At 36.0% G+C, this 26,913-nt stretch overlaps 2 protein-coding genes across 2 annotated transcripts in view; one reads left to right on the top strand and one right to left on the bottom strand.

Moving 5' to 3' along the window:
• LOC309635171 (uncharacterized protein) overlaps nt 1–5,599 on the bottom strand; it is a gene marked incomplete at its 5' end in the record, with an annotated part of 53,976 nt that extends 48,377 nt beyond the window's left edge. The window contains one exon of the mRNA XM_082406054.1: nt 5,591–5,599. Coding sequence (XP_082262180.1) covers nt 5,591–5,599 — 9 coding nt within the window. The remainder of the gene's footprint in view (nt 1–5,590) is intronic.
• Nucleotides 1–26,913, top strand: part of ADGRG6 (adhesion G protein-coupled receptor G6) — a 133,896-nt gene that overhangs the window by 25,315 nt on the left and 81,668 nt on the right. The window lies entirely within an intron of this gene.

The following is a 26,913-nucleotide window of genomic DNA, read 5'->3' as shown; positions in this document are numbered from 1 at the left end:
GGCTCATTCTGCATGTCATTCATTTTGTCTCTGTTGGTGTATACCCCAAATTACATAGTACTTAAGAAAAACTTCCTAAGAAGTTGATAACGTAAGAACTCTTGCCTTAACAAAACAACGTGTCTAAAAGTCCAGTATCATGAAGTGTGTCTCTTCCTGTCTTTTCTTGACTGAGCTATCCTCGTGGTAGGTTTCTGCTTCCAGCACATTCCCTACTGTAACCTGCTTTCCTCCCCTTTCCATAGGAGGGGGGAGAGGCACTGGAGCTTCCATGATCTTTATATTCTGTACATTTCCCAGGAGGCTCATTAGCTTAGCAGAATCTTGGGCTGAGGCTCCAGGGTATTAAGTGGATTTGGGATTCTGGGCTGCTATTAATTTTGTCTTAGCTATGTTATGAGTTGGCCTGGGATTTTAACTGAATTTTATAATGTTATTTCCATGGGAAAAACAGTTCTAAAATCCAAACAACCAACTAGGAGCTTATTTTTTGTAATATAGGAATTAGTACATTTTGGACTTGGTATTTTTGACTTTTTACGACCAAATATTTCAAAATTCATTGGGTCTGTGTCCAATTCTTTTAAATCAAATTAAAATATTCTCAGTGTGCATTATTTAGAAACATGAGATAATCAGTGCTTTCAACGTTTTTCAATTTATATAATATGCTTCTCATTTAAATGAGTATTTACAGATTTTTACAAAAGGATTTAGTATACTAAAATTAAATTTAGATGTTTGAGTTTTAAAACTAGTCTATGCTGGATTCATCCAGGAAGATGATGTTGTATCTTTGATTAATTACTGGGAGATTTAGCAAAGAGAATAATTTAATAGAAACAAAGGTTTCACACGTGAAGATGCTCGTTTAATACTATCTACAGTAGAAAAAAAAGAACCACCTAAAATTCCATTAACACTAAATAATTTTATGAAGTTGGCAAAATGACTACAATTACAACATAGAAATAGACACAGGGCTTAGAATAATAAGCAACAGCAATACTCAATGTTAGATATGCCATGTGTGCAAAGTATGTGTGAGTCTAGATGAGTGGGGTGGTAGTGTGCAAGCGTTAAAATAGGAGGAAGAAAGTTCAGACTAATGGCTTCAGGTTTTCAAAGTGAGTCTTCAAAAGAATTCTACTTGATTTTAAATGTGTTGCTTCTGGAATAATGAGGCAGGCTGATTTAAAGCAGTGTGCCTCAAGACAGACTCAGAACTGTAATTTTTGTTCCTCTATATTCCCTCCTAACAAGTTATTATTAACAAGCACTTCTTAGTTGTTGTGGTTCCTTTTCCCTGCATTGCTTCAAGATTTGTGAATTTTCAGAACTCCCATACAAAAAGAAACAGGAGTTAAAAATGAGCAAGACTTTTGGAAAGATAATTGGCAGATCTCATTGGGCCTACATATTTATAATATGCAATATTATCATCATTTTTCAGGCTCTCAGCTTCTTCTTTTTTTTTTTTTTTTTTTGGTCTTGAATGTGGTTCAAGATGAGTGTCACACTGAATGCTGACTCCTTGTCCGGAACAGAGTTGCTTTGTTCCTATGTACCCCTTGACTGTTTGCTGTTCTTTTAAATTAATGGTGCAGAGACAGACTCATTCTATGAGACTGAGATCATCTGTTATCAAAACTCAGTTATTAGGTGGAGACAGAGACTTCATGGCTGAAGTGATCACAGAAGCATCTGTGGAAAGGGCTATACGATCAGGTTGTGTGAGGGTTAAGGGAGAGTGTGTGTGTGTGTTGAGGGGTTGGTGAGCCCTTTTTGTATACTTGTGGGATTTGTATTTGCATAGGTTTGTTTTTAATTTAAAAATCTTTTCACTTTAAGAATCTTTTTTAGATTAATTGACATAGATCATTGTTTCAGAAACTGATAGCATCCAGAGAAGTCTTAATACATTATTTAGTGATTCAGTACCAAATCACGGGTATTGTGAAAGTTACAATTTCTCATCTTGGTCTGATTATGAAAGACTAGTATCCCATCTTGCTCTAAAACTTTGTCTGGGTATTTATACTTATTAATTAAGTTGTTTTCAGATGTAATGCAATCGCCAGTGGGAGATTATTTTTCTAAAATTGTTTTAATTTTTAAAGCCTCATAAAATAAAGGATGAAGCAAATGAACCACAGCTTCAACTAAAATAATGACAGGAAGAGAAAAAGAGGAATTTAGTTTTCTTTTTTAGTAAGTCTTTGAGGACTAGGAGGAACTGGAAGTATCATAACAACAAGTTTCTGTATAAACTGGAAAAATCCCCTAATTCAAATTTAACAAGTGAGGTCCACCTTTTATATTAGGAAATGTTGTTTCTGAACACAGTACGAAAATCAGTGCTAGTAAGAAACAGATTTTATTAGTGCAGACATAGAATAAACTTCTGAGGCTGACCGCTGTTACTCAAGTCAGTTGAAAAATAAGCTGTTAGATATGTCTAGGAAATACATATTACCTTTTCTTGATAATTGTGTAACACCAGAACTCTTGTGCCTGTGCTTGTGGTAACTTGTTACCCATCACCTTTTCTTCTGTTTCTGTTCTTCCTCCTCAAGAGGATTGTAAACCAATCTCTCTTCATTTTATTGTTTAGAAGTCAGTTACTTTTATAAGGGGTAAAACTCTATTCCAATTTTCCCACCTTCATTGTCTCTCTTTAGGACATTTTTGAATTAAAATATGCCCTAATCATGACTTGTTATTATGATCAACAATCATAAACTGGTATAAAAGGTAATCTTCTCTAAAGAAAACAGAAGTCCTACATCTTGAGATTAAATCAAATTTAATTAGAGTCTCAGTAATGCTGCTTTATTCTGTGTATTATTCTTTGGTGCATTTTAAAAAAAGAAACAAAAACAAGGGAATTATTATTCCTGTGTTCCAGGGGAGGAGACTGAGTTGAAGAATATTTAAACCCAGTTGTGTAGCGTAAGAACCAGAACATAGCTTTTCTGGCTCCTAGTCCTGGTTCTTTCTATTAATGTTAGAGGTAGATCCCCAAAGGGCCCACAGATACCAACCAAGCAAAGGCTACAAAGAGTCACACACCCTCACGTGCCTATCCTTCTCTGACAAAATTGACTTCATCTCCATAACCGGGAGTCAGGGTATGTATTTTATGCCTGATTTTTTATTCAGTAATAGTACTCAAAAAATTCTTCCCTTATGTTTCAATTATAAATATCACCAGAGTGATGTTTTATACCAGCGGTTCTTAAAGTGTGATCTGGTCCTGGGACCAACACTATCAATATCATCTGGGAACTTGGTAGAAATGCACATTCTTGGGCCCCATCCTTGCCTGCTGACTCAAAAACTCTGGGTATGGGGTCCAGCAGTCCGTTTAAACAAACCCTCCAAGGTGATTCCCATGCAAGCTAAAGTTTGAGGACCATTGTTTTAACTCATTCACTGCAGTTGAAATTCTGGTTAATTAAGTTTACTTTTTTTCTGGAGATATCTAAGGACCCTATCCAGCATTTATAATACTGTTCTTATTGATGTCTGCATCCACCACGTTGGCTACCTGAGATTGGAGAGTGGAATGGCTCAGTACGTGGGCTCTGAAGGCAAACAATGAGTTGGAATACCGGTACCACTGTTTATGTACCAGTTATGTGGCCTTGGGAAAAGTTACTTCTCTGTGAAATGAAGTCATGATAGTTCCTACTTCCAAGGGTTGTTGTGGTAATTTAATAAAAGAATCCATGTAACGTATTTAGCAGAGCCTGACCCCTTGGAAAGCACCGATGAAGTTTTAGCTGTAATTGTTAAACACAGTGAATAGTTATTCACCAAGTAAATATTATTTTGGAAAATAATATTTTGTTTCAACTAAGGATCTTAAAAATGAACTTTGGGGGAAACCACGAATTTAGAAGACTTTTCCGGGGTTAGCACAATAATGTGCATGTCTCATTAGCAGTTGTTTTTCCTTTCTAAATGTTCTTTGCTTGTTTATCTTCATAAACTGTTAATAACTAAAAGTGGCATAAAGAGAATGTTTGTGCTAAAAAATCATTTCAAGGTAATATTCCTTTTTTTTTCCTCTAATATTTTCACTTCTGAAAGGGAAGTAAAAGATTACATAAGCAACCAGCTTTGGGGCATCAGACATCTGCTGCAACCTTTAACATCTATTTTTATTAATCCATGAGATTTCTCATGATTCTTACTAAAAGAAAATTCTAACAGTGACTTTAATCTACAATTTCTAGTGTTTCCTCTTTACTTCAGGGAATAATTGTTATTTGTAGGAGGCTCCCAATCCCTGAGTCATTGCTGTTGTGGTCCACACAGAGGGTAAATGATAGGACCCGGAAGTGATGGAAAGGTGTTCTTACACTGAAGGTTTCTTTCTCATTTAAACATTGGTGTTTTAACACTTAGGTAGCTAAGGCATTCCCAGTTTACTCCTTAGGCTTTTCTTGCTCCTCCCATAAATTTGCGATAGTCATACATCTGCCACCAGTCTGCCACTTCTAGGGAGAAGAGGGTAGAGAAGGAGATTGTAGGGGAAAGGCAGCTGTGTAAAGGTTAGGTATGTGAGAGCTGCTCTTGAACTTCACTTTTCACTGCAGCCCATCGTCAGCAACTGTTGGCTCCTTTATTTTAGTCTTTAACAGACCCTGGCAAGAAAAAAAAAACCCATGTCCTCCTGAAAGAAATTTTTTTGTTTGCCACTGCAATTTTTTTTTTTTTTGTAAGCAAAAAAACAGGGTAAGGGAGAGGTTAGGAATTAGGGGGTGAAAACATTTTTTTCTTGGTGGTGTTCTCAAGCCAGAAGGGTCTTATGCAAGCCGGAAGGATGTGGGAGGATATATGGTAATATAATTCATTAATCGTGAAAAACGTATTAAGAAAAGGGCTTCCCCAAACCCTCAGTGTCATATACCAGACCACCAGGTCCATTTTTTGGACTCAGAGTTTTCTATACTCTGTTCAGAATCAAGAAACAGATGATGTTTGATACCTTGCTTTTCCCCTCAGGAAAAGAAGCAAAACATGCTTGAGAAGACAGATTTGATTTACTATATAACCTTGTAGTATTGAATGCATTCAGTGGGCTGAAAGTTGAAAGTAGTTTATATGCCTTTTTCCCTAATGGTCTTTAATTTGGGGTTTTGAGGAGGAGGAATTTACAACTTACTCTTTCCGTGTTTATTACTAGAGTATAAAAATGTGTCCTTTGTATCTTGAAAAGTCAATTTTCAATTTATTACACATCAGAGGAACTGCAGAACAGTATTTTTAAAGCATGGAGTTCTTGCCCACGTAAAAACATTTGAGAATTTTTTTCAAAAAGGGTGTTTTGAGCTTCATTTATATAATGGGACTTGATCAACAATTTTGTCCATGGCATCACAGAAGCAAAACTTGCCTTTGCCTGGAAGTCACTGATGGGGCCCAGGAGGATGGGTCTTCTTTGGAGTTGAGGTCAGAAATGCCTGTGAGTGACATGGATATTCTATAGAATATAGCAGGAAAAGAAGTTTTTTAAAAAAAGCTGTCGAACTACTGTTTTTCAATTGTCCCGGATTTTTAGTGTTTCCCACTAGGTTCTCACCTTTGCCATCTTGATGCCTCTAGTTCTGAGAAGATAGACTGCCTCTTCTTCTTCTTCCCTCTGTCACTGCCTCCCTTCCTGCCCCTCCCCCCCACTCCCACCCACCTCAAGTCTTATGGCTCCTCTAAAGTGTGTAGTTCAAAGAAAGCCACAGTGAAAAGGACTGTGTTCTTTTAGGCCCAGTGAAACATGTCCTGCAGCCCATGGGCTTTGTGTGAGGCTTTCTGTGATCTCCTCTTGCAGGGTCAGAAATGAAAAGAGATTCTTCTGTTCTGTGTTTGCCGTTATAATCATCACTGTGAATGACGAAAATGCAGTGGGAATCCAACAATGACATACCCTCTGAAAAGGATGCTAAAAGAAAACTGTTTAGAAATGTCGCTAACTTAACCTCATTTTATTTTTGTTCATGAAAATTGTTCTGAAGTGCACTGTATTCACAGCCTACAAATCTAGATTGGAATATTTTTAAAAAATTTAAAGAGACAATATTGATCACTATTAGCAGGGTTAATGAAACAGAATAGTTCGTGAAAACTATCGCCCTCTGCTCTATTTTTTAATTGCTTTTTTTTTTTTTTTAGTGTACTTATGACTAAGTAGGAAAATACATGTCACTGCTTTCCCCACCCCCTCTCTATTAACTAATCAACTTAATTCACAGCTTGTGGAGTTTGGCATGTTTTCATGTTAATTTTTTTGTCTTGTGGGTTAGGCCATCTTTTAGTGAGATGTAAAGAAATATTGTTGTGTCAAAAAAGTTAACTGCATTTTTACAATTCAGGACTCTATTGATACTTCGTGTTAATGAGAGTTTTACAATGGGAAAATTAAATAAAGATCTTTAAAACTTTAGAATAAAATACTGTCAAATCTAAAATATATGTATTGGAGTTCCAGAAAAAAGAGAAAGCATATATAAATTCAGGTCTGGCACACAATTCTTCTTAAAGTAGATATAACAGAATTTAATATCAACACATGGGTAGCTTACTCCTTGTTGATTACTTTAGCATGACTATATCTCTATAATATATAATAGGTTCCCATCCTTCCTTAAAAAAGATTTGGTTACTGAACTTGCTAGCATAGTGATGAGTAGGTAGCATGGTCTGGAATATAAGTGATAATCTCTTGTAATTCTATTCACAAAGAAATGTAAACATATATAAGTATTAGATGGCATTCCATAGAGATGGAAAGTTTTTTATTTTTAATAAAAGTAAATTATGTGAATATTGGCTTGACGACCTTTCTCTGTTCTCCACTAAACTAGAATGTTTTTAACCAGGATGTTTTTTGACTCATTTGTGAAGGAAGTCTGGGTTAAGCAGAGTTGACATTCTGCTGGCTTAGATAATGAGCCACCTCATTCCAAGGCAGTTTCTCGAGGAAATGATTTCCTTTCCTTATAAATCTTGCTGTGAAGCTTGGCTGTTGTGTGGCCATAAAACATTATTATTTACCAAGTCAAGAAATTAGAGCTTTTGCAAGAGAGATAATGATAATGTTTATTTTATATACATTTGTTTTTTTAATCTTTGGGGTTTTTTCCAGACCTTCCTCCCCTTTAAATTATTTTATGTGAATTAGTAAGAATGTCCTTGAGGTCCTTTCCCTCCCACTCCAGAGAAACAAGGGGAAAACTTTAATATGGGCTGAAGGATTATGGCAAGAGGAAGAGGCCAATAGGAGTTCTTAAACCTTCCAGGGAAGGACTTCTGTCCAGGTGCCTGGAAGGTTAAGCATGTAGCAGTGCCAGTGTGTTGTCTAGTTACCATCCTAGCTATCTACACTCGGAAGTCTGCTGAGCATAAAAATAGCCTAGCACTCACCTCACTGACTCAGAGGTGTCTGAACAGTCTTACATTATCCAAATGGTGATAACCCTGGAAAAGTATGATCCTGTCATTTGCCTCACATTTCACAGCAAAGAGAATATATGATACAAGGCTTGATTAATGAGGCAACATTATATTATTTTCTTGCTTGAATTTGTCAAATAATCAATATCTCAGTGATTAAACCCACCCAGGAAACATCTTCAGATAGAATGAGAGGCCCGAATGGCCAGAAAAAGAGCACTGTGTGACGACTCATTTGTTTTAATTCATCACCAAGCATATTCAATGTTGGTTTTTTAGGGTTATATCCCTTCTAAGTGATTTTACTATTCCCTAAGTGTTTGCATATGTCATTAGAATCATAAAATATGATAGACCTTGATCATCAGCAAATTCTTCTTCCTCATTTTAGTGTGTGGTGTACTCAAGAATGGGTGTTGGAATCAGGCCAACTGGATTGTTAACTCACCTTCATCACCTTTAAGCTTCAGGCCCTGGGAGCTTGGAAACAGTACTTAATGTTCAGATCTTTTGAGGATGGAATTAAAAATACCCATGTCTCACTATAGAGCAGCTAAAACGATGATAGATGTCTCTGGTGCATTGTAGTTTATCATTATTTAGGGATGAGGCAATTGAGTTCCAGAGAAGTTAATTGATTTGCCCATCATCACCTTAGGGACTTAGAGGCAGGGAGGGCTTGGTTCAGGCCTTCTGTCTCCAGTCCTGTGTCCTGTCTACACTATCATTCCCCTTATTTCAAATGGATTTTTGCTAATCTTTTCTAGGGAACAGTGTATAGGTAAACTAATGGTGTTTACTGAAGGAAAGCTGATATAAATTATTGCCGATTAATGATATCAGATTGTTCACTTGGGGAGGAAAGTGGGTTTTCCAGTAACTCCCGATGAATGGGTATGGCAGTCTGTTCTGTGGTAGTTTTAGGGTGTTTCCAAGGTGAACCCCAAAGTATGACCACTCAACTTGAAATGCTAGAAATAAGGCCATTAGTGGAAAGACAAAGGATGGAAGAAATAATCCAGTGGGGAAACTAGAAAGAATACCATTTCATGTAAGAAGCAGGGAGTCAAAACAGCAAGTTTGGTTGAAGGAAGAAAGTGATAAAGGAAAGAAAAGAAAGGTAAAACTACTCCACATTACCAGATATAGTAGACATATAGTACATTGGTTAGCACCTGGGTGATCCAGACTGTGCCATCCTGGGCTCCATAAAATAATACATTGGATTTGCAAACATTAACAGACTGTAGGAGCCCTATTACCTAACTCTCCAGAAATAACAGAAGCCCAAGTGTTTGTAGCACTAGAGCTGGGAGTGATGAGGAAAAGTTACCAGGAAGTATATCTTGGCCCAGAGTAAGGAAGAACTTTCTAACAATAAGAGCTGCCGACAATGGAATGTCCTATCCTCCAAAGTAATGAGCTTCCTCCCGTTGGAGAATCAGGCAGCAGCCAGAACATTGTCTGGCAAGGGTGCCATTGGGGGTTCCAGCAGAGGGTCACAGTTCGAATCAGATGAACCTGAAGGTCCCTTGCCAAGACTCTGTGATTCTGTGACTGTTTTGGTTACACCTTAATTCTCTTTCATACTCAAAGGTTTACTGTTTTTCATAAATATCCTTTAATATACACAGGGAGGGACTTGGGCTTATGAAATAAGATTAGCTTGACAGTCCTTTAAAAAAAGTAATCAAACATAATTCAAAATAATCTATCTTAGAGGAAAATAACCAAAATAGGAGATTCTTTTGAAAGTCATATTGAGTAAAGCCCGTCATAGTGATTATAATAAATCTCAATAGAATGAATAAAGGTGATTTGCAATGGATGTAAACACATCTAGAAAAGAATTTATCTGTTGCATTTAGTATAGGCACACCTTGTTTTATTGCACTTCACTTTATTGTGCTTCACAGATACTATGTTTTTTACAAATTGAAAGTTTGTGGCAACCTTGCATTGAGCAAGTCTTATTGGCGCCATTTTTCCAAAATCGTTTGCTCACTTAGTGTCTCTGTGTCACATTTTGGTAATTCTCACAAAATTTCAGACTTTTTCATCATTATTATATTGGATATGGTGATCTGTGATCAATGATCTTTAATGTTACTGTTGCAAAAAGATTACAACTCGCTGAAGGCTCAGATGATGGTTAGTATTTTTTAAGCAATAAAGTATTTTTAAAATAAGGTATGTACATTTTTTTTAGACATAATGCTATTGTATGCATAACAGACTACAGTACAGTGTAAACATAACTTATATACACTGGGAAACAAAAAAATTGGTGTGATTTACTTTATTGCAGTAGTCACTTTATTGCAGTGGTCTGGAACCAAACCCACAATAATACAATACAGAGGTCTGCCTGTATTGTATTATTCTGTTGGAGGAAAGAACTTATACAGAGTAAGCCAAAGACGTGTAAGGGGCTACAGGGCAAACATTGTCCTTTAATAGAGCTGATTGGGGGACAATATTGAGGGAAAACAATCAGAAATCCATGTCAGGGAATTGAGGAACTTGGATTTCAGGTTCATAGGTTTGGCCTTTGGTGGACACCTGATTTCTTTGGAAAGTTTTTGATTTTTTAAATAGAGATGGACGTGATATGAACTTTGTTTCATAACTATTAATTTGGTTGTGGTGGAAAGGAAGGTTTAGGAAAGAGAAGGGAGGGATAAAAAGTCTAGGTGAGAAAAGTTGAAGTCCAGAGCAGAAGTAGTGAGAATTCAGCTCTTGGGAGGACAGAGTTGCCTTTCATAGAAATGGGAAACTCATGGGGGAGAAAAGCTTTTGGAGGGTATCAGTGTGAGAGCAGGTCTTCTTGTCCGTCTGGCAGCCACAAATGCAGAACTGGTAAATGGGACAGAGGTCAGGAATGGAGACGCAGATTTGGGAGTTATTTACATGGAGGACAGAACTGAAAATGCAATTTTATGAAATTCCAAAGATGAGACTATCAGGTGAAAAGAAAAGAGACCTTTGAACTGAGCTTTAGGGAACAGCAAAGTATTTGGAAAGAGAAGGAAAACTAATGAAAGAAGTTAGTAATGAAAGCATACTTAATGAATAAGGAGAAAACCCAAGAGATAGGATTTCTTGGAGGCTGAGAAAGAACACAATTTCAAGAAAATGTGATCATTTCAGAGACCATAAATGTGGGAAGTAAAGGCAAAGTTTCCTTGGAGGATTCTAACCACCTTTCAAGAGCTTGGGAACTGGGGTGACCGTATAATTTTGTAAATGTGAAAGAACCAAAAGCAGCCAAATTATAAATTAGTCAAAGTTGTGTTTGTTGCTCAAAGCGACTTTTCATGATCTCTTTTTCCTCCCTTCTGGGTGATAGCTAGCAATGCCTCTCTGTGCCCGCATTGCTGCTCAGACTTCTCTTGGGAGAAAGACTTCACATCAGACTAAATTTGTGGGTTTGGATTAAGCTCCACTGGAGGACAGGGTTGCCCCTACTTTCCTTTCTTGGGGAGAGTAGATGATTGGGGCATACTAGCGCAGAACACCCAGTTAGTTAGCTCTGAACTAACGTGCATGCGATAGCTTTCTCATAAGACTGACTTTGGTCTAAATAGTAGTTCAGAAAGTGCAAATCCCTACTCACAACTAGTTTCCTTATACATACAGATAAGACTGTAATCGGGGAGTACTTAAGGGTTTGCTATTTTATGTTTTGCTATCTGATACGATTTTAAAAAAAAATAACTGCCTTAACTGAAACTTCAGTTTTTGGTTCAAATGGTTCACCTATTACATTGTAGCAGCTATAGCTTTATATGCTACTGGTAATCAAATACACTAATTCTACTAATTAGTGTATTCTATTAATATAAATGTAGCAGTGGCCACATATATATCAAGGCATGTTCTAAGGTACTGTGCTGGACGTTATATATAATTATATACATATTTGTGTATATATTACCATCTTTTATGACAACCTCTTTAGAGGGGTGGTATTATTGTTATTATACAGATGAGCAAACTGAGTTTGTGAGAGATCTTATAAGTGTCCAAGCTCAGATGAACAGAAGAACTAGCCGAGAAAGCGCCCTAGGACAGTGTGTTTTCAAATCCGATATTCTCCATCCCTGCGTCATGCTGTACTTCTTAGAATATGGAGACATCGATGTGGAGTCTGCCCTCAGACTTCAGTGTCAGGGTGAGCGAGTGAGGGAGCTAAAGCACATTGGGGTTCAGGACCAGCTGGGCAGGCTGCATCCTTCAGCGCCGTGTCCCTTCCACCATAGGGTGCCTCTGTAGGGACTTTTTTTTCTTTTCAAGTAAATTTCAGAGACCATTCTATCCAGTTTCATCTTCAAATTTTCTTGCCGTTAGCATTCTTTAGGATAATATGCTGGCATTTTATTATAATATTATGTGTCTTCAAGAATTTCATGTGATCTTGTATTTTTTGTGAGTTCGGGACTGTGTGTTACCAAAAAAAGCCTGCAACTCTTAGGGTGAAGGAAATTTCCATCTATTGGAAGTATTCCAATGACATCAGAGTTTAAGATTTTGCACTTTGTCTTTTGGAAGTTTTAATTAAAATAAAATAGACTGTGGTTCTGTTCTAATCTTATACAACTCTTTTAGTGAATGCTGCAGTAGGACTCAAGCCATGAAACCGAAACAAACCAGAAAAATGGCAACAGTACATGTTAGGGAAAAACATGTATTTCTTCTGATAGTTCCTCCCTGTGAAGGGACCTCCAAGCTGACTTTATTCCTGGAAGGACTTAAGTGATTGGTAATTTGTGGAAGGCATAACTGGGTCTGCTCATCCTGACTCTGCCCTCCTATGTGCTGGTAGGTAGCTGCCTATCTGAGGGGAGGTGGCATTCTAGGGCTTTCTAGTGCATTTCCATAGAAGCCCCTGTGGACTCATGTGAACTGAATATTATTAATGAATAGTTAATATCTGATCATTTTATATACATGTCGGACACTGAATTTAAATATACTTCTTATGTTGCAAATTAACAAGTATTTTGATGATGAATTTTCCTATGCCCTGTATCTTTGACACTGTATTGAAATTAAAGAGGTAAACCTCTAATTTTAATAATATTAAAGTTGTGTCTTAAACTATGTTGAGAAAATCTAATTTCCTTTGTTTGTAGTTCAATAATTTAATTCTTAATGGAGGCTCTAAATAAGAGTATTTATCATAGTCTATAAATTTAAAACAAATACTTGGTGTTTAAATACTGATTAAAAACTTTGTACTGATATATCATCAGAGTCATCTTAGCCTTAAAACTATAAAAATCTAATTTAATTTTCTTCATTTTAATATAAAGAGTTCTCAAGGTAATTACCATTTCATAAATAGTTATAGTTAGCTTCATTAGATTTATATATTATAATCCTAAAAATAATCTTTAAATAGTTAAATATAATTCTTAATTTCACCTGATGTGTAATTGAACAAGTTTAATGATTTTTGTAATTCAAATAGTAATACCTGTCATCCATCCACCCACCTACCCACCCACTCACCCACACACACAAACTTGGAAGCAACCCAAATATAAATGGACTTTTCTCCCCATGACTAATTGTTCCAGAAATTTGTCATTTCCCCCACCACCTCCACAGACGCAAACACAATCCGCATCCCACTGGATATAATTGACATTGTACCAACTCTCTAAATTAAGGTAAGAATTTTCTCTCTGTATTCTGAATTGTTCACATTCAGAACAGTTATTAATTTGTAATGTGTCTTAGCTATTGTACAAACCTCAGATATTAATTTAAACAGTTGTATTTGTTGATAGTGTTCTTCACATTTTTGAGTCAGGGACCCTGTTGAGAATCTGATGCTTGCTGTGCACAAGCTTTCACAATCACTTATTGGAGGTTAAGAGACCACTTGAAGCTCATGCGAGGACCAGGCAGGTAGAGAATCCCTTCTATACTGTAAACTGCCCTTTGGCTTTGGAGATGCAACGACAATGTGAATGCTTTCAGAGAGGCTGGAGACCCGCAGAGAGTAAAACTGGCATGAGGCACTGAAACTAAGAATTGATTTAAGAACTATCAAGCATGGTTATATTAGGGCTGATCTCAGAGCTTTCTAGAAACCACACTAAAATTAGAATCCCTTCTTTCCCTGTACAGTGCCAAGAACGAGTACCGAGACCAACTTTGGCTGTTTCTTTTTTACTTCTGCTTTGCTTGAGTACCCAGATTTGTCATTCCATGTCGTTACTGATGTTGTCTTTTGTTAAAGAACATAATCCTTTTGTGATGCCAAGAGTTTGGTTCGTGCAGTGCTCTGTCACACCTGACAATCACAAGCAGGCCTTCTTCAAGACTATGCATGCTCCTGGGATGTTTTGACTTTAAGGATTATTATGGGCTTTACTAGAAGTACAAGATAAAAACAACTATGAAATTACCTACTTAATCTTTTCATTACAGCCCTCTATATTTAATGCCAGATAATTCTTTCTGGATTGTCTTACACCAGGAAACTTTAGAAACCAGGTGATTTTTTTCTTATGCTTTTATTCTCGTGTATTACTTTTCAACATAATAGGGTAAGCCTTCCCTTCTGTCCTGCATTGTTATTTATGCATGTGTTTTGCAGGTGTGGTTGGCATTGGAAATTCTGTCTCCTGACCTACAGACACATGTTAGATGCAGAGTTAGGTAGTGCTAAGCCAATCTTGTTTAATAAAGTTAACATCTTGTTAATCAAAAATATTGCATATTAACAGTAGCTTATATGTGCAATGGGACCAGGCAGTCTTTCCTGTAAGTAACTACACATCTGTGAAAAGAGAAACATTAGATAGTGGGAGTTAGATTAACAAGTGTAGTTATGCTTATGTACCAACATCTGCTTCAAGTTATTTTGCAAGGAAGACAATATGAAATGTAGACGTATTCCCAAGAGTAAATATCCATCTGTGGCAATTTGTATATTGCCAAATATTTATTGGTTATCTACTATGTACAGGTCTCCCTGTTCATGAATAACCCTGTATTTATTCAATTCCCAGAGTGTGCATTCAACTCACTGTAGGAGGTTATAATGATAGTAAGGCCACTTGTAAGAATTTAGAAGTGCTCTTATAGGTAAATAAGATTACAGAGCATATAGTCATAAGCGCTCACATGTACATCATGTGAAACAAAACCTTGGATGCGCTAAGAAAAAATTCAAAAGAATGTATCCTTACTCTTTATTTAAGAATAAAATAAAGAGATAATGTGATTTCCATTCTTTCTCAACTCTTAGGCCCTCTGAGTTGTAGACTTTTCCAGAGACAGATATTTTTTAAAATTTATTTTATTGAAGTATAGTTGATTTACAATGTTGTGTTAATTTTTGCTGTACAACACACTGATTTGGTTATACATATATATACATTCTTTCTCATATTCTTTTCCATTATGGTGTATCACAGGATAAGGAATAAAGTTCCCTGTGTCAATAGGGTTATTAATAGTGTCTGCTTCATTGGGCTGCCTAGCACAGTGTAAGAACTTAACACATTTTTTTAATGGAAAAATCAAGATCTTGGTTTATTGCTTGCTTGGACATGTGAATGGAGAGCAAGATTCTAATTGTAGTTATGCCACTGAGTAACTCTGTGGCCTTGGAGACTTTGTGCCCTCCTTTTCTTTCCCTCCACCTCTCCCCTCTCTTCTTCCTCCTCCTTCTAAATTATAAAATGAAACAGTGGACTATATGCTCTCTAATTCTGTTCCAATTAGAGTTCTATAATTCTGTGAGCATTTAACCAATGAATACCAAATTTTTAAAAAACTTGATCACTGGAACTTGACTAGTTGAAATGAATGTGAAAGTGGAATCTGAGTCAGATCTCATGCCTAGAAGGTTTGCCATTTAGAAAACACTTCTTTGGTGCAGTTCACCTCTTAAGAGGCCCATAGTTCCGGCGTTTGGTGACTCAACTTGTCATGAGCCTGATGCTGTAAGGACCTGTGTGTGAAGAGGGGATAAATTGAAGTGGAAGGCACGCAGGCAGTAGGAGTTTTGGAGAGATGTAGCAAGTGGTAGAGAGACAGAGTATAACTGAGTGGAAAAAAATTCTCCAGAGGCAAGAGAAAATTGTTGAAAGGAAAAACATTAGGAAACTAAGTTTATCTCAGGGTTTATTCCAAAAATCAAATTCCAGAGGAGACCCATTTCTACAATGCTTTCCCAATCCATATTTATGCTGTAGTACAGTGATCATTATTCAGAGTGAGAAGTTATAATGTTCTGAATAATCAAGGAAAAACTGAACGATTTTTATTGGTCCACGGCACACAATGTATTCTTTTAAAAATAATTTTAGGAGTAACGATCCCTATCATTAACTTGAAAATATTTATTATAAAACTCCCAATTTTTGAGCACTCTTATTAAAGCTTTACCATCTAAATAAAGCACAAAGAAGTTTTCATAGTTAACTGACCATTTCAGTTGTTTTTTTAGCAAGATCAAAATTAGTAAGCCACAGACCTGGTGGTAGTATAGTTTCCATTTTTCTTCGGAGTTTTTTATTTTTTTAAGTTTACTAACCTTATAAGCATTTTAAAAAAATTATCGAAATTCCTTAACAAAGCTGATAACATAGTAGAAAAATGAATGAAATCAGTTTCATTCATGCTCATCTGGTATAAATTGTCATCTCCCCACAGTAAATATATATTTAGCTATTTAGAAGAGGAAAAAATATTGGAAAAGATGCAATTTTATTTATTTAAAAATATATTTAGATAAATGAAATTTCTGCTGAAATTACAGATGAAATTCTGCCTTCTGATTTACTCACATACTATATGTACCCCAACATGGCTCCCAGATACACGTGAATGGATTCTTTATATTAAACTGGTTAAAAATATACATACTTGTCTATAAATATATTCTCTGTATTTTCTGCAAAATTAGACTTGTGTTTTTGACAATTATATAAAATTAATCTCTTGCTTTTCCTATATATATTTTTTATAAATTTATTTATTTTATTTATTTTACTTTTGGCTGCTTTGGGTCTTCATTGCTGAACGCGGGCTTTTCTCTAGTTGCTGCAAGCGGGGGCTACTCTTCATTGCGGTGGCTTCTCTTGTTGCGGAGCATGGGCTCTAGGCGCATGGGCTTCAGTAGTTGTGGTGCATGGGCTCAGTAGTTGTGGCTCGCGGGCTCTAGAGCACAGGCTCCATAGTTGTGACGCACAGGCTTAGTTGCTTCGCGGCATGTGGGATCCTCCCAGACCAGGGCTCAAACCTGTGTCCCCTGCATTGGCAGAAGGATTCTTAACCACTGCACCACCAGGGAAGCCCTCCTATATTTTTATTTAGTAATTTTAATGATACCTGGATAAGTGTCTGTGTATTCTTCATAGTCATGTATCCTTTAACTAGAACTTACATGGTTGTTTGAATAGAGTACTTGGAAGTAAGAAAATAACACAGTATCTTTCAAAAATTCAATATCGAGAACTAGTGAACCATCTTTAAGCAAATAAATATTAAATCCTATTTTTAATAACATTCTGAAAACTATATTTATCACTTTTAATAAAAATGAGGAGGGGCACCAGTGTCTTTGAATAAGATCTTTATTTACTGTTTATTTTAAATTATTATTTTTCCCTAATGATCTCATTTAGTGAAATTGTTCTATGAAAGATAAAAAGATAAAGTTTTTAGAAATAAGTATTGTATAGATTTTAGTTTATTTAAAAATCTATAAAGTATAGGTATTACATTATGGATTTCAAAATTTGAATAATATAAAATTAGTATTAATATTTTAAATACCATTGAAGAAGAGAGCAAGAGTAATTTGGTTTGGAAAAATACATTTAGCTCCCAAACATCATAATATTTAATCATCCATAACTTTTAGATTGACCAGATCCAGAGACATGAAAATTTGCAGTTTACTTATTTATTTTAATAAGGTACAAAAAGTCAAGACTTTTTGTGTGAATTATCTGGCAAAAGAAAACAAAATTCAAAGTGGGGAAGTTCTTAATTTACGTTCTCCTGGACTGAAACATTAAAATTTATAATACCCCATAGTTTTTTATATGGTACGCTTTAGTACGCTTTAAAATTTACAGCACCGAATTCCTGTTTGTACAGTTTATCTAAATACTAAATGAAATGTATGAAAGATATCTCTGTTGAACAATAGCTACATTTCCTACTGGATTTTTTTTTTTTTTTTTTTGGTTGGAAGACTTGAAAGGGCATTCATAGGGAAGTCAGAAAGATCTAGCTTACATGTTGATATGTGATTTATTATTCTGGATTTATTACTCTGTGAAAAGGGGAAAAAAAAGCCTTTTCTAGATGGTGTCATTGATTGTTTTGTTTCCAAAGTATTAGTGATAAGAAAAATATTACATGGGCTCAAGTAAAAGAAGTACATACTTGAGAAAAAACTGTCATAACAATGTGATGATCAGTATACTGTAAATGTTTTTCTTTATACTATAACTTTGTAGTAAAAGAGTATTTGAAATGCTTTATTAATACAATCTGAATGTTTTACGTGAGTTTTAGCACATCACACAGAGCTATCCTAGGTCATGGCTACAGTACATACAAAATATCCAACCTTCTTTTTTTTTTTGCCGAGCCCTGCGGCTTGAGGGATCTTAGTTCCGCAACCAGGGATTGAACCCGGGCCCACGGCAGTGAAAGCGCTGAGTCCTAACCACTGGACCACTAGGGAATTCCCCCAAGATATCCAGTCTTAAAGATATGATATGATTTATCCTTTGGATGCGTGTAAAATTGACTTGGCATTTAGTTATAGATATATTTTAAAGAAAATAGTGTGGAAGAATATTTAAAGAATTCTCACTTACGGGAAGGAAATTTCCAAAGCTAGACAGTCTAGTAACTTTTACAATTAACTAGTTAAAAGATGTTTTCTTTAGACAATTGATACTATGAGGTACTGCCTCCTCCAGAAACTTTTGTTAAAGTAGCTGGGTGCCTTAAAACTATAAATAAAAGGCTTCTGCTTCCATTCTATTTTAGGCAATAATTGGTAGATAAGATTTAATGGAAAGGAGACATAGAGGACACACACACACTACTTTTAACATATCTAACATTGTGATTGATAATCAGTATGAGTCTAGAATTATAGTTATCAAGTTGTCTTTGCAATAAAATAGACTGATGACTACAAGGATATTTGAAGATCTCTTTAGATGATGGGGATATTAGGAAATGAACTGATTCTACTCCCACTTCAAATAATTCCAGGGACCCGAGTTTAGAACAAGGCAGAAAGAAGGAATGGGAGAGTAAGAGAATTGAGAGTCAAACCAGCCCCAATAAAGATCAGAATTATGAATCATTCAATAATCGGATTATAAAATACAGTCGATTATAAAAGTCAAAGGGAACTTGAGAAATATTCATTTTGCAGTAAAAGCTTTGCATGACTGAAAAATTTCCTGCGGAGTGGCAAAGGAGAGAAATAGGTGCTACAGATTTGTTGATGCATTGAGAGTTTTTGATATAAAAATGCAGTTGCCTTTAATCTTTCTTTAGTTTTCAATTAGGAACTACACTAGGGGAAAATGTATGTAACTTGAAAGAATATCTTGGTATCCTTGGCAGTCATGATGAAGGCTGTTCTACTTATACTTGTTGGCTGTTATCTATAAAGATGGTACACACAATGAAAATACTGAACAAAATTTTGGTTTGTAAATATAAAACACTATATTAAACCTCTTGCTTTTTTGGTTAGATATCTTTTTCGTATCATGATCAACTGTGTTTGAATTCAAAATAGTCTTTCTGGTTTGCATGTCAGTTAAGTACATGAATTTTTACTGAGTTTTTCTGACACACAAAAGGGAAGGAAATAAAATATAAATATTGGAACCCCCCCTCCCAGCATGTTCTGAATATACCCTTTAAGATGGTATGTTTTGTGTTGAAACATAAATTTATGATCAGATAATTTCATCAACTAAAAATGCATTTTTCCTGATGGCAACATGGTTAATAGTCTGGGGCTAAAACAACAAACTGAAAAGGGAAGTTTAATTATTACATGATCAAAGTGACTGTTTCAGTAATCAAACTTGTAACTACTAGGCAGACTTTAATTTGCAGCAAAATTGGCTTAAGATTTTAATCCATTAAATTTGTTGGTTGTTGTTATGTCTTAGATTTGTGTTGAGGAGACAAAGAATATAAAGGTTTCTTATGCTGGTAATCTCACTGTAGGTTCTGTGGGGAAAATCCCCATGGTGTCTGGAGGGCTGGGTCAAGATAGCAGGCTGCTTGCAGGAAGGATGCTAAAACTGTTTCCCAGGTGACCTCACTGAAGGTCTTCTTGGTGAATTAGTCTAACCCTCAGTCTTGGAGGCTCAGAAGTTTGATTTTGAGCCCATTGTGAATGTAGATCCATCTCTTAATGGTAGATTCATCCAAGTTAATACTTGTCTGTTTGCTCCTTTGTTCATTCATTCATTCATTTTCAGGACCAGCACCAGAAATTAGACTAGGTTTTGGAGATACAGTGGTAAATAAGTCCCTGTGCTCATGGACCTAACAGTATGAGAGGCAAGAAAAATATTAAAACAAGTAACTGAAAGTTTACTTACGAGTAAAAGGATGTACAGAAATCTGAGTCAGAACTGATGATATTCAGCTGGCCAGCATCTCCTCTAAGTTGTCGGGGCCCAAGTCCTAATTGTTACGGGTTGTTAAATGTTTTTAAAATTACCCCTACTCACATCGCTGTCATGGGGTATCTCTTTACTTGAGAAACCAAATTTTAATGAGCCAATTTGTTGATATATAATGAGTAATATCTATCAGAGGAGCTGGAAGAGTAGATGGTACACCTATATAAGAAACCAGATAGTGGTCTGAGCATGAATTAAAAGATTGTGATGAATCCAGTTTTTAACTCTATCAATCCAAATGAGCCTTGTGTATCCACTTCACAGGGACTCTGGGCCATTTTCTAGGATTTTCTTGCTGGCCTAGTACAGTACATAGATAGGTATTCCCATTGAGCTCTTCTTAGATTTTCCTTTTACCATATTTATTTTATTTCGCTACATTCATTTTGATAATAGTCAAGTCTTCCTCTTCTCAGAAAGATTCTCTTTTTCTAAGATGAATATATCTGTTGGTATCAATGCAAAAGAGTGAAAATGTAATGCTTTAAAGAACAATCTGATTTCTAAATTCCTAGGGAACTCTTCATCATAGCTTCCAAACACTGACAAGAGTTTTTATTTGAATAAGGTAGCTAAATATACTCCTGGATTCCTATGTTAGTTTTTTATATTTTGGACCAAACTACCATGTTTTTTCTGGCCAACAGATTTAAAATCTAAACATAAAGGTTTATTTTTCATAAATATGTTTTGAATTTGACCTTCACAGGGAACATTTTAAGTGTCGTAATCAATGAGGTTTCAGGTACCTCTTTACAGAGAACTACTGTGATTATGTTTTTGTGGTTGGATTTTTCTGAACCCATTAGCTACATGGTAATAGAGTGGTGGAATTCAGGTTTTGAGAATCATCACACCATTCGCTTACCAGAAATTCAATAAAAAACAAACATGAGTGATAGGTTTATGTTCTAGTACAGTATGTTTTTAAAATGGTGTTTGTTAAGCCCTCTAGAAGATACATCAAAAAGAATATGAAAATCCGCCTTTGATCAACTGAGCCGCCTTACAATTGGACTCTGCATCAAATGTTAAAAGATCAAAAGAAAGAGGCAAATTTAGACATAAGTTAAGAAAGGTCATTTTTCCAGCAGGAACAGTGTGTATCTTTGGATTGGTAAAAATAGGATAATGGAAAATATCATTTTCTAATTTTCTCCTCTGTTCATTCCTAACATCATTTGAAAGCATCTGCTACTTCAGCCTGAATGCAAAGTGTACTTCAGTGACTAAATAACTTCCTTTCTTTGTTTCAAAAAAATTCATGGATCATGAGCAAAGCAATAATTGAACATAAAGTTTTCTTTTGAGATATTTAGACTTCAGAAAAAGAAGAACTAGTTTCCTAAAAATTACTTTAAATCTTAGTGGTATCAATAGTATAGGAAGTTTTGTTGATCAACAGTATACTTTGATTAGTATTCTGCAATGAATTATTTAATCAGTTGTCACTTGGTTAGATTAATCTGGAAATTTCTGCATTCCAAGTATGTTAAGAAAAAAAATCATGATCTTTAAATGAGTCATCTTGGTCTGTGAATTGATTGGGATTTGATGAAAATATAACTATTGATGTTTTTTCAATACAGGTAATTTTATTCTTGGCCTTGTAGAAATAGCAGGGACTAAAGAGAGAGCTAAAATGAGGGAACCTAAATGTTATGTCAGAATTATAATGCCATCACATTTTAAACCATTAAAGCTGAGATATTAAAGTGACCCAACATTCCTAGGTAATGACTGGAACCAGACGTAACATCTTTTAATTCTCACTTTAGTATTTTTTCTACTGGATCACTGCAGTTTCCATGGAGATTTCTTTACTGAGCATCTTCAGTGCCTACTGTTCCATTCAAGCATGAGACAATGAAGTGACCAGATGTTGCAGGTTGAGTTCCTCCTGCAACTCAGACCCTGAAATGGGTATTAGATGTAGGAGGTGTATCAGGGAGTGGTCTCCTAGGGCAAAGAGAGAAGTTGGGCTTCGACCTAGTCACAGAAATGGCCTCAGCAGATACTACAGGCAGCTCTGGAGCTGGGATACCCTTCAGAGTTCTCAGATTGGGGCAAGGGGGCTGGCCCTTGTGCCCCTACTGTGGTCAGTCACTGGGTCAGGGCTACTCTGGGAAGCAAGCGTGACTTTGGGTGCAGTGTCTCTTCAGGTGATGGCAGTCTTCTGAGGGAGACTCACCTGTGAGCTGTCAGTGGCAAGCAGCCTCAGTGGCTGAGAGAATGAGTACAGTCCTGAAGAGGGGACTGGTCAGTGTTGGGCAGCAGCCGTTACATCACCAGTGATCGAATGACTATGCTATGTCAGCCGTTTTGTAAGGCACTTTATATAGGGCTTCACTAATTCATGCAGTAACCCCAAAAAGGAGGTGATGTCTTCTCTTTCCTAAGAAGAAACAGAGGTTTAAAGAGGTTGAATGACTTGCCCAAGATCACATACAAATGGCAAGTGTCCCTGACTCCAAAGTTCATGTTCTTTTCATGTTACTCCTTCTTACAGTGAGAAAGATGGTAGAGTGGATTATCTAAACTCTGAGATTCCTTAACATCCTTTGATTCTGGAGAAAATTTGAAGATTATTATTAATTGTCATTGTTAATACTGTGGGCACCCATATGGCCACCACTAGAAATAGATTTAGCATATAATGTTGACTACTAACCCAAATGAGATGTGACCCCTGACTTTCAGAAATGTACAGACTAGATTATACAAGCAAAGTGATGCATTAAGATGGTATACAGAAACCTTAGTTTTCCGTTCAATAAAACAGTGATATACTATACTTTGCAAGGTTGCTATGAGAATTTAACTTAAATATGGAAAGATAATTGTACATGACTTGAGACATATTAGGCATGCTAACGTTTATTTTCTGGTTTAAATATAGCACAGGCATCCACATATTAGAGAATATTTGCATTTACCATAGTTGGGAAACAGAAACAATTCTCATTTTGATTTTAATTTATAGTTTTCTCTCTGGCAAGTCAGTTGGTATCTCTGGGCCTTAGCTTCCACATCTGTAAAATGAGGGGCATGAGGTGGGTGACCTAGATTTCTGCAAGCAGTGATACCCTGCTAAATGTTATTGATAATAGAGATCCAGGTGGTTCAAGATGAAAACATGTATAATGTCAATAACTGGTCTTACATACAGTGACCCTCCTACTTTGGGAAATTTGTGACCCCTCTGCTATGGCTTCATGTTTTTCCCGAAGTGAATCATTTTCCTCTTTAATACTTAGAACCTATGCCTTAAACATAGTATGTGCTGAGTAAGTATAGATTGATTAGAGTGAAGCAACATATTTTATGAAATCAAATATAATCTCAGCCTCGAATGAAATTCTAATTTAACTTTATCATAACCAGGAAAGAATAAACAAGTTGATGTTTTTCTATCATATAAGAATCCTGATTATTTAAAAATATATATCTTGTATTACATATATAATAAATATATTTAAAATATATGTAAAGGCATATATGTTAATGTATATATATTTTGAAGTACACAAGTGTGTGTGTGTTCTTTTCTCAATTTCTGGGTATTTGAGTGGTGAATCTTTGCCATGTCTAACACTGGGCACTGGGTATTTTGCAGTGAATCAAGTAACCATGATGCCTGACGTCATGGAAATTGTCTGCATCTATATCATATACTCATCCAGAAGGCACACATATTATGTGTGTGCATGTAGAACTTTGTCCTTTTTTATTCTTTACTTTTTTGTTTAGCCTGGCTCATCTTATGAATTTGTGGTATTTAATCAATAAAAAAAAAAAATCTGACAAAGAAAAAGCAAGCAAATAAAATTAGATGAAGAGTGCCAAGAAAAATAGTCTTGAATTTCAGAGTGTGTACCACAAGATTTTCAGATCTCCCCCCCAACCCACAAAAAAAACCTGAAGAAACAAAAAACCCAAGCCTTTCTCTATGTGGGATGAAGGAAATTTGTAACTTTGTGTACCGGCATTAAACAGTGTCACGGAATGAACTGAAGATAAGTCGGTCATCTTAGAGATATCCATTTGGTTTTTCTTTTTTTTCTCTCTACTTACATTTTTATTGGATATAACCCAAAGAATCAAAGAGGAAGCAGACAGCAAAGGGCTCCCACCCAAGCTATGTCCAAAATCTATTTTATTTTACTTCTCTGTATTCCTTACCCCAGTTACCAAAGGAGGTCAAGAGGAAAATGTGATAGTTTAACCTGCCATAATGCTATTCCAATTGTATCTAACAAGATGCCACTCATCTTGAGATGATTTAATCACAGCTTATATCAAACATTCTGAGTGCAGAATGTTCCCTCCAGCCTTCCCCTAAAATCCTGGATCAAATCAACTGAGCATTGACATTATCTTTTCTTTTTTATTTCTTTTTTTCAGTCTGCTGAAGACAGCAAAAGGATCAGCACATTTACATTACTTGGATGTTGTACCAAGTGGGGTACAATTGGGTATACTCTTTTTCATTAAAATTTGCCTTTATTAAAGGTTTTGATAGAAAAGTTACTCTAACATGAAATTTTCTACCTAAAGTCCTTATTTTTTATACTTCTGAAAAGACTGTACCCTAGGAGGTAGATGCACATCTTTTTACATAGTTTCTACATCACTAGAAGCCCTGTAAAAATATCAGACTGTGAATTGAAAGGCTGTACCTAAGAATGATATCATGAAGCAAATTGATAGAACTAAACAGGATATAGTGGAGCCTTTGTCTTTTGCTTCAGCAGCCCAAATCTAATTGTTGAATAATGTGTTTTAGAGGACAGTGGTGTCTTTCATTGAAACGCTGTGCAAAAAGTTCCAGCCAGGCAGTGTGCTATTTCTAGTCAAGTGTATGGAGGGTTTACGTACTGAGAGCAGCTGTACAGATGTTAGCACAGGAGCAACTCCGAAGCCAGTTCAAATGGAAACTTCGATTTGCGTCCAAAAGATCTTATGTGAACTATAGGTGTTTAATTTTCAGCTCTCCAGTGAGCAAATGTTTAAATATAGTAAACAGAAATGACAAGCTAGGCTATCCTTTAAGGTTTTGCTTTTCTCATATTCTTCTGTGAAAAGGGTCTTTGTTGTTTGAGTTGCTAATGACCAGATATGATCCTGCATTTGTTGCTATACATTAAGTTTTTCATACAGTCATTTAGAACATTTCTCTTTTATGTTTTAGCCGAGAGCTTTGGCCTGCATTTTAAGTTCAGCATGGTTCATATATTTCTGATTGACTGTTTGTTATGAGACAGAGGAACTTCATCTGCATTGTTCACTTTTGAATCATGACTTATAGTTTTGTAGAAAAATAATTGTAAAACATCATAAAATAATATCCATAAAAATGGTGTGTCGGAGAAAAATATTTTTGATAATTTAAGAAAATATTCCTTTCAGGCAAAATCACCTATATGCAAACTATTAACATCGCTTTACAAGCAAATATTAACTTTTATTAAAATTTCAATAAACTTCTTTTGTTTTGGCTCATTTTGCATAGTGAGGCTAGCAGTTCTACTTAGAACAGTACCATGCTGGCTGGGTGGTCCTTCAGAAAAATGCCTGATGTCTTACTCATCCCCCAAATGGAAAGTTAGCCAGTCATATTGGAGAAGAAAATTATTTTGATTTTCTTGAGTAGAGATTTTACTCAGATTATCTTAGCAAATAATTTTCAGAAAAGATCTGTTATCCAGATATCTCCTACTTAATTCATTATTAAAGAATCAAAAAACCTAAAGTTCCTCACCTTTTTTGGATTGAGATTTGATGCCAAAATGGCATATAGCCTTCCCACCATATACCCTTCCCTGGGAAAATGATATATGTGTTTCTAAAGCTTTGTATTTATATTGGAATCCCAAATTGCCATTGTTTGAAATTTCCCTTTCAGTTTTTCTCTAAGATGGACCTCCTTAAAGTCATTTCAAGAATCACTGGGGCTCAGTCTGCCTAAGCATCAGTGTTATTTTGATGAAGGGAGGCGGTGACTGAACTATGTATGGTACCTGGTACTGAACAAGAATAATATTATACCTATTATTATTGGAAAATAACTTCCTTAGATAACATCCTACAAAACTTCCCTACTTGCTGTTCTAAATGGGATCGTGAAAGGAATCTGTGTGTTAAAATAATATTTCCCTTTCCCTCAAACAACACTGCAAAGCTAAATAAATGATCGAGAGCATAGAAGCAATTTACAGACATTTCGAATGATGGCTCAGCTCCCTCAGTAGGGAGTGAAACAGTTATGTGCAGCCTGAGTACTCTGACACTCTCCAGCAACAGAGAGGTTTGCCCCAGTTCAGCCCTCTCAGACACTGACCAACTTCTGTTCTTAGGTTGCACCTCCAACTGGAAACACGCTGCCCTGTTTGCTCTGTAGGCCACCCAGCCCACCCACTTTTGGTGGTTTGGCTTCCTCTCTGGCTTGCCTGCAGGTGTGACCTTATTCCCCCGCCTATAACAAGTCACTCTCCCATTTTTCTGAGTTTAAAAATAAAGCTGGCTGAAAGAAGACAGTAAGCAAGTAGATTTTTATATTCTCCTGGAAACTTATAATTATGCAGCTTGGTGAACTTCATGAACTTCTTCCAGTGTGTTTTTGCTGCCGACTTGTGATTGATGTGGAGGCTCTCTCAGGGCAGAGGTGAAGCAGTTTAACTGTGGAGAAGTTAATTGAGTTGCCTGTATGTACATAACCGGCCAGAGGCTGTACAGAGTTACACCTACATCG

This window comes from Balaenoptera borealis, assembly GCF_965194805.1.
Source record: "Balaenoptera borealis genome assembly, chromosome: 9".
Taxonomy (NCBI): Eukaryota; Metazoa; Chordata; class Mammalia; order Artiodactyla; family Balaenopteridae; genus Balaenoptera; species Balaenoptera borealis.
This window is presented reverse-complemented; position numbering and strand designations above follow the sequence as displayed.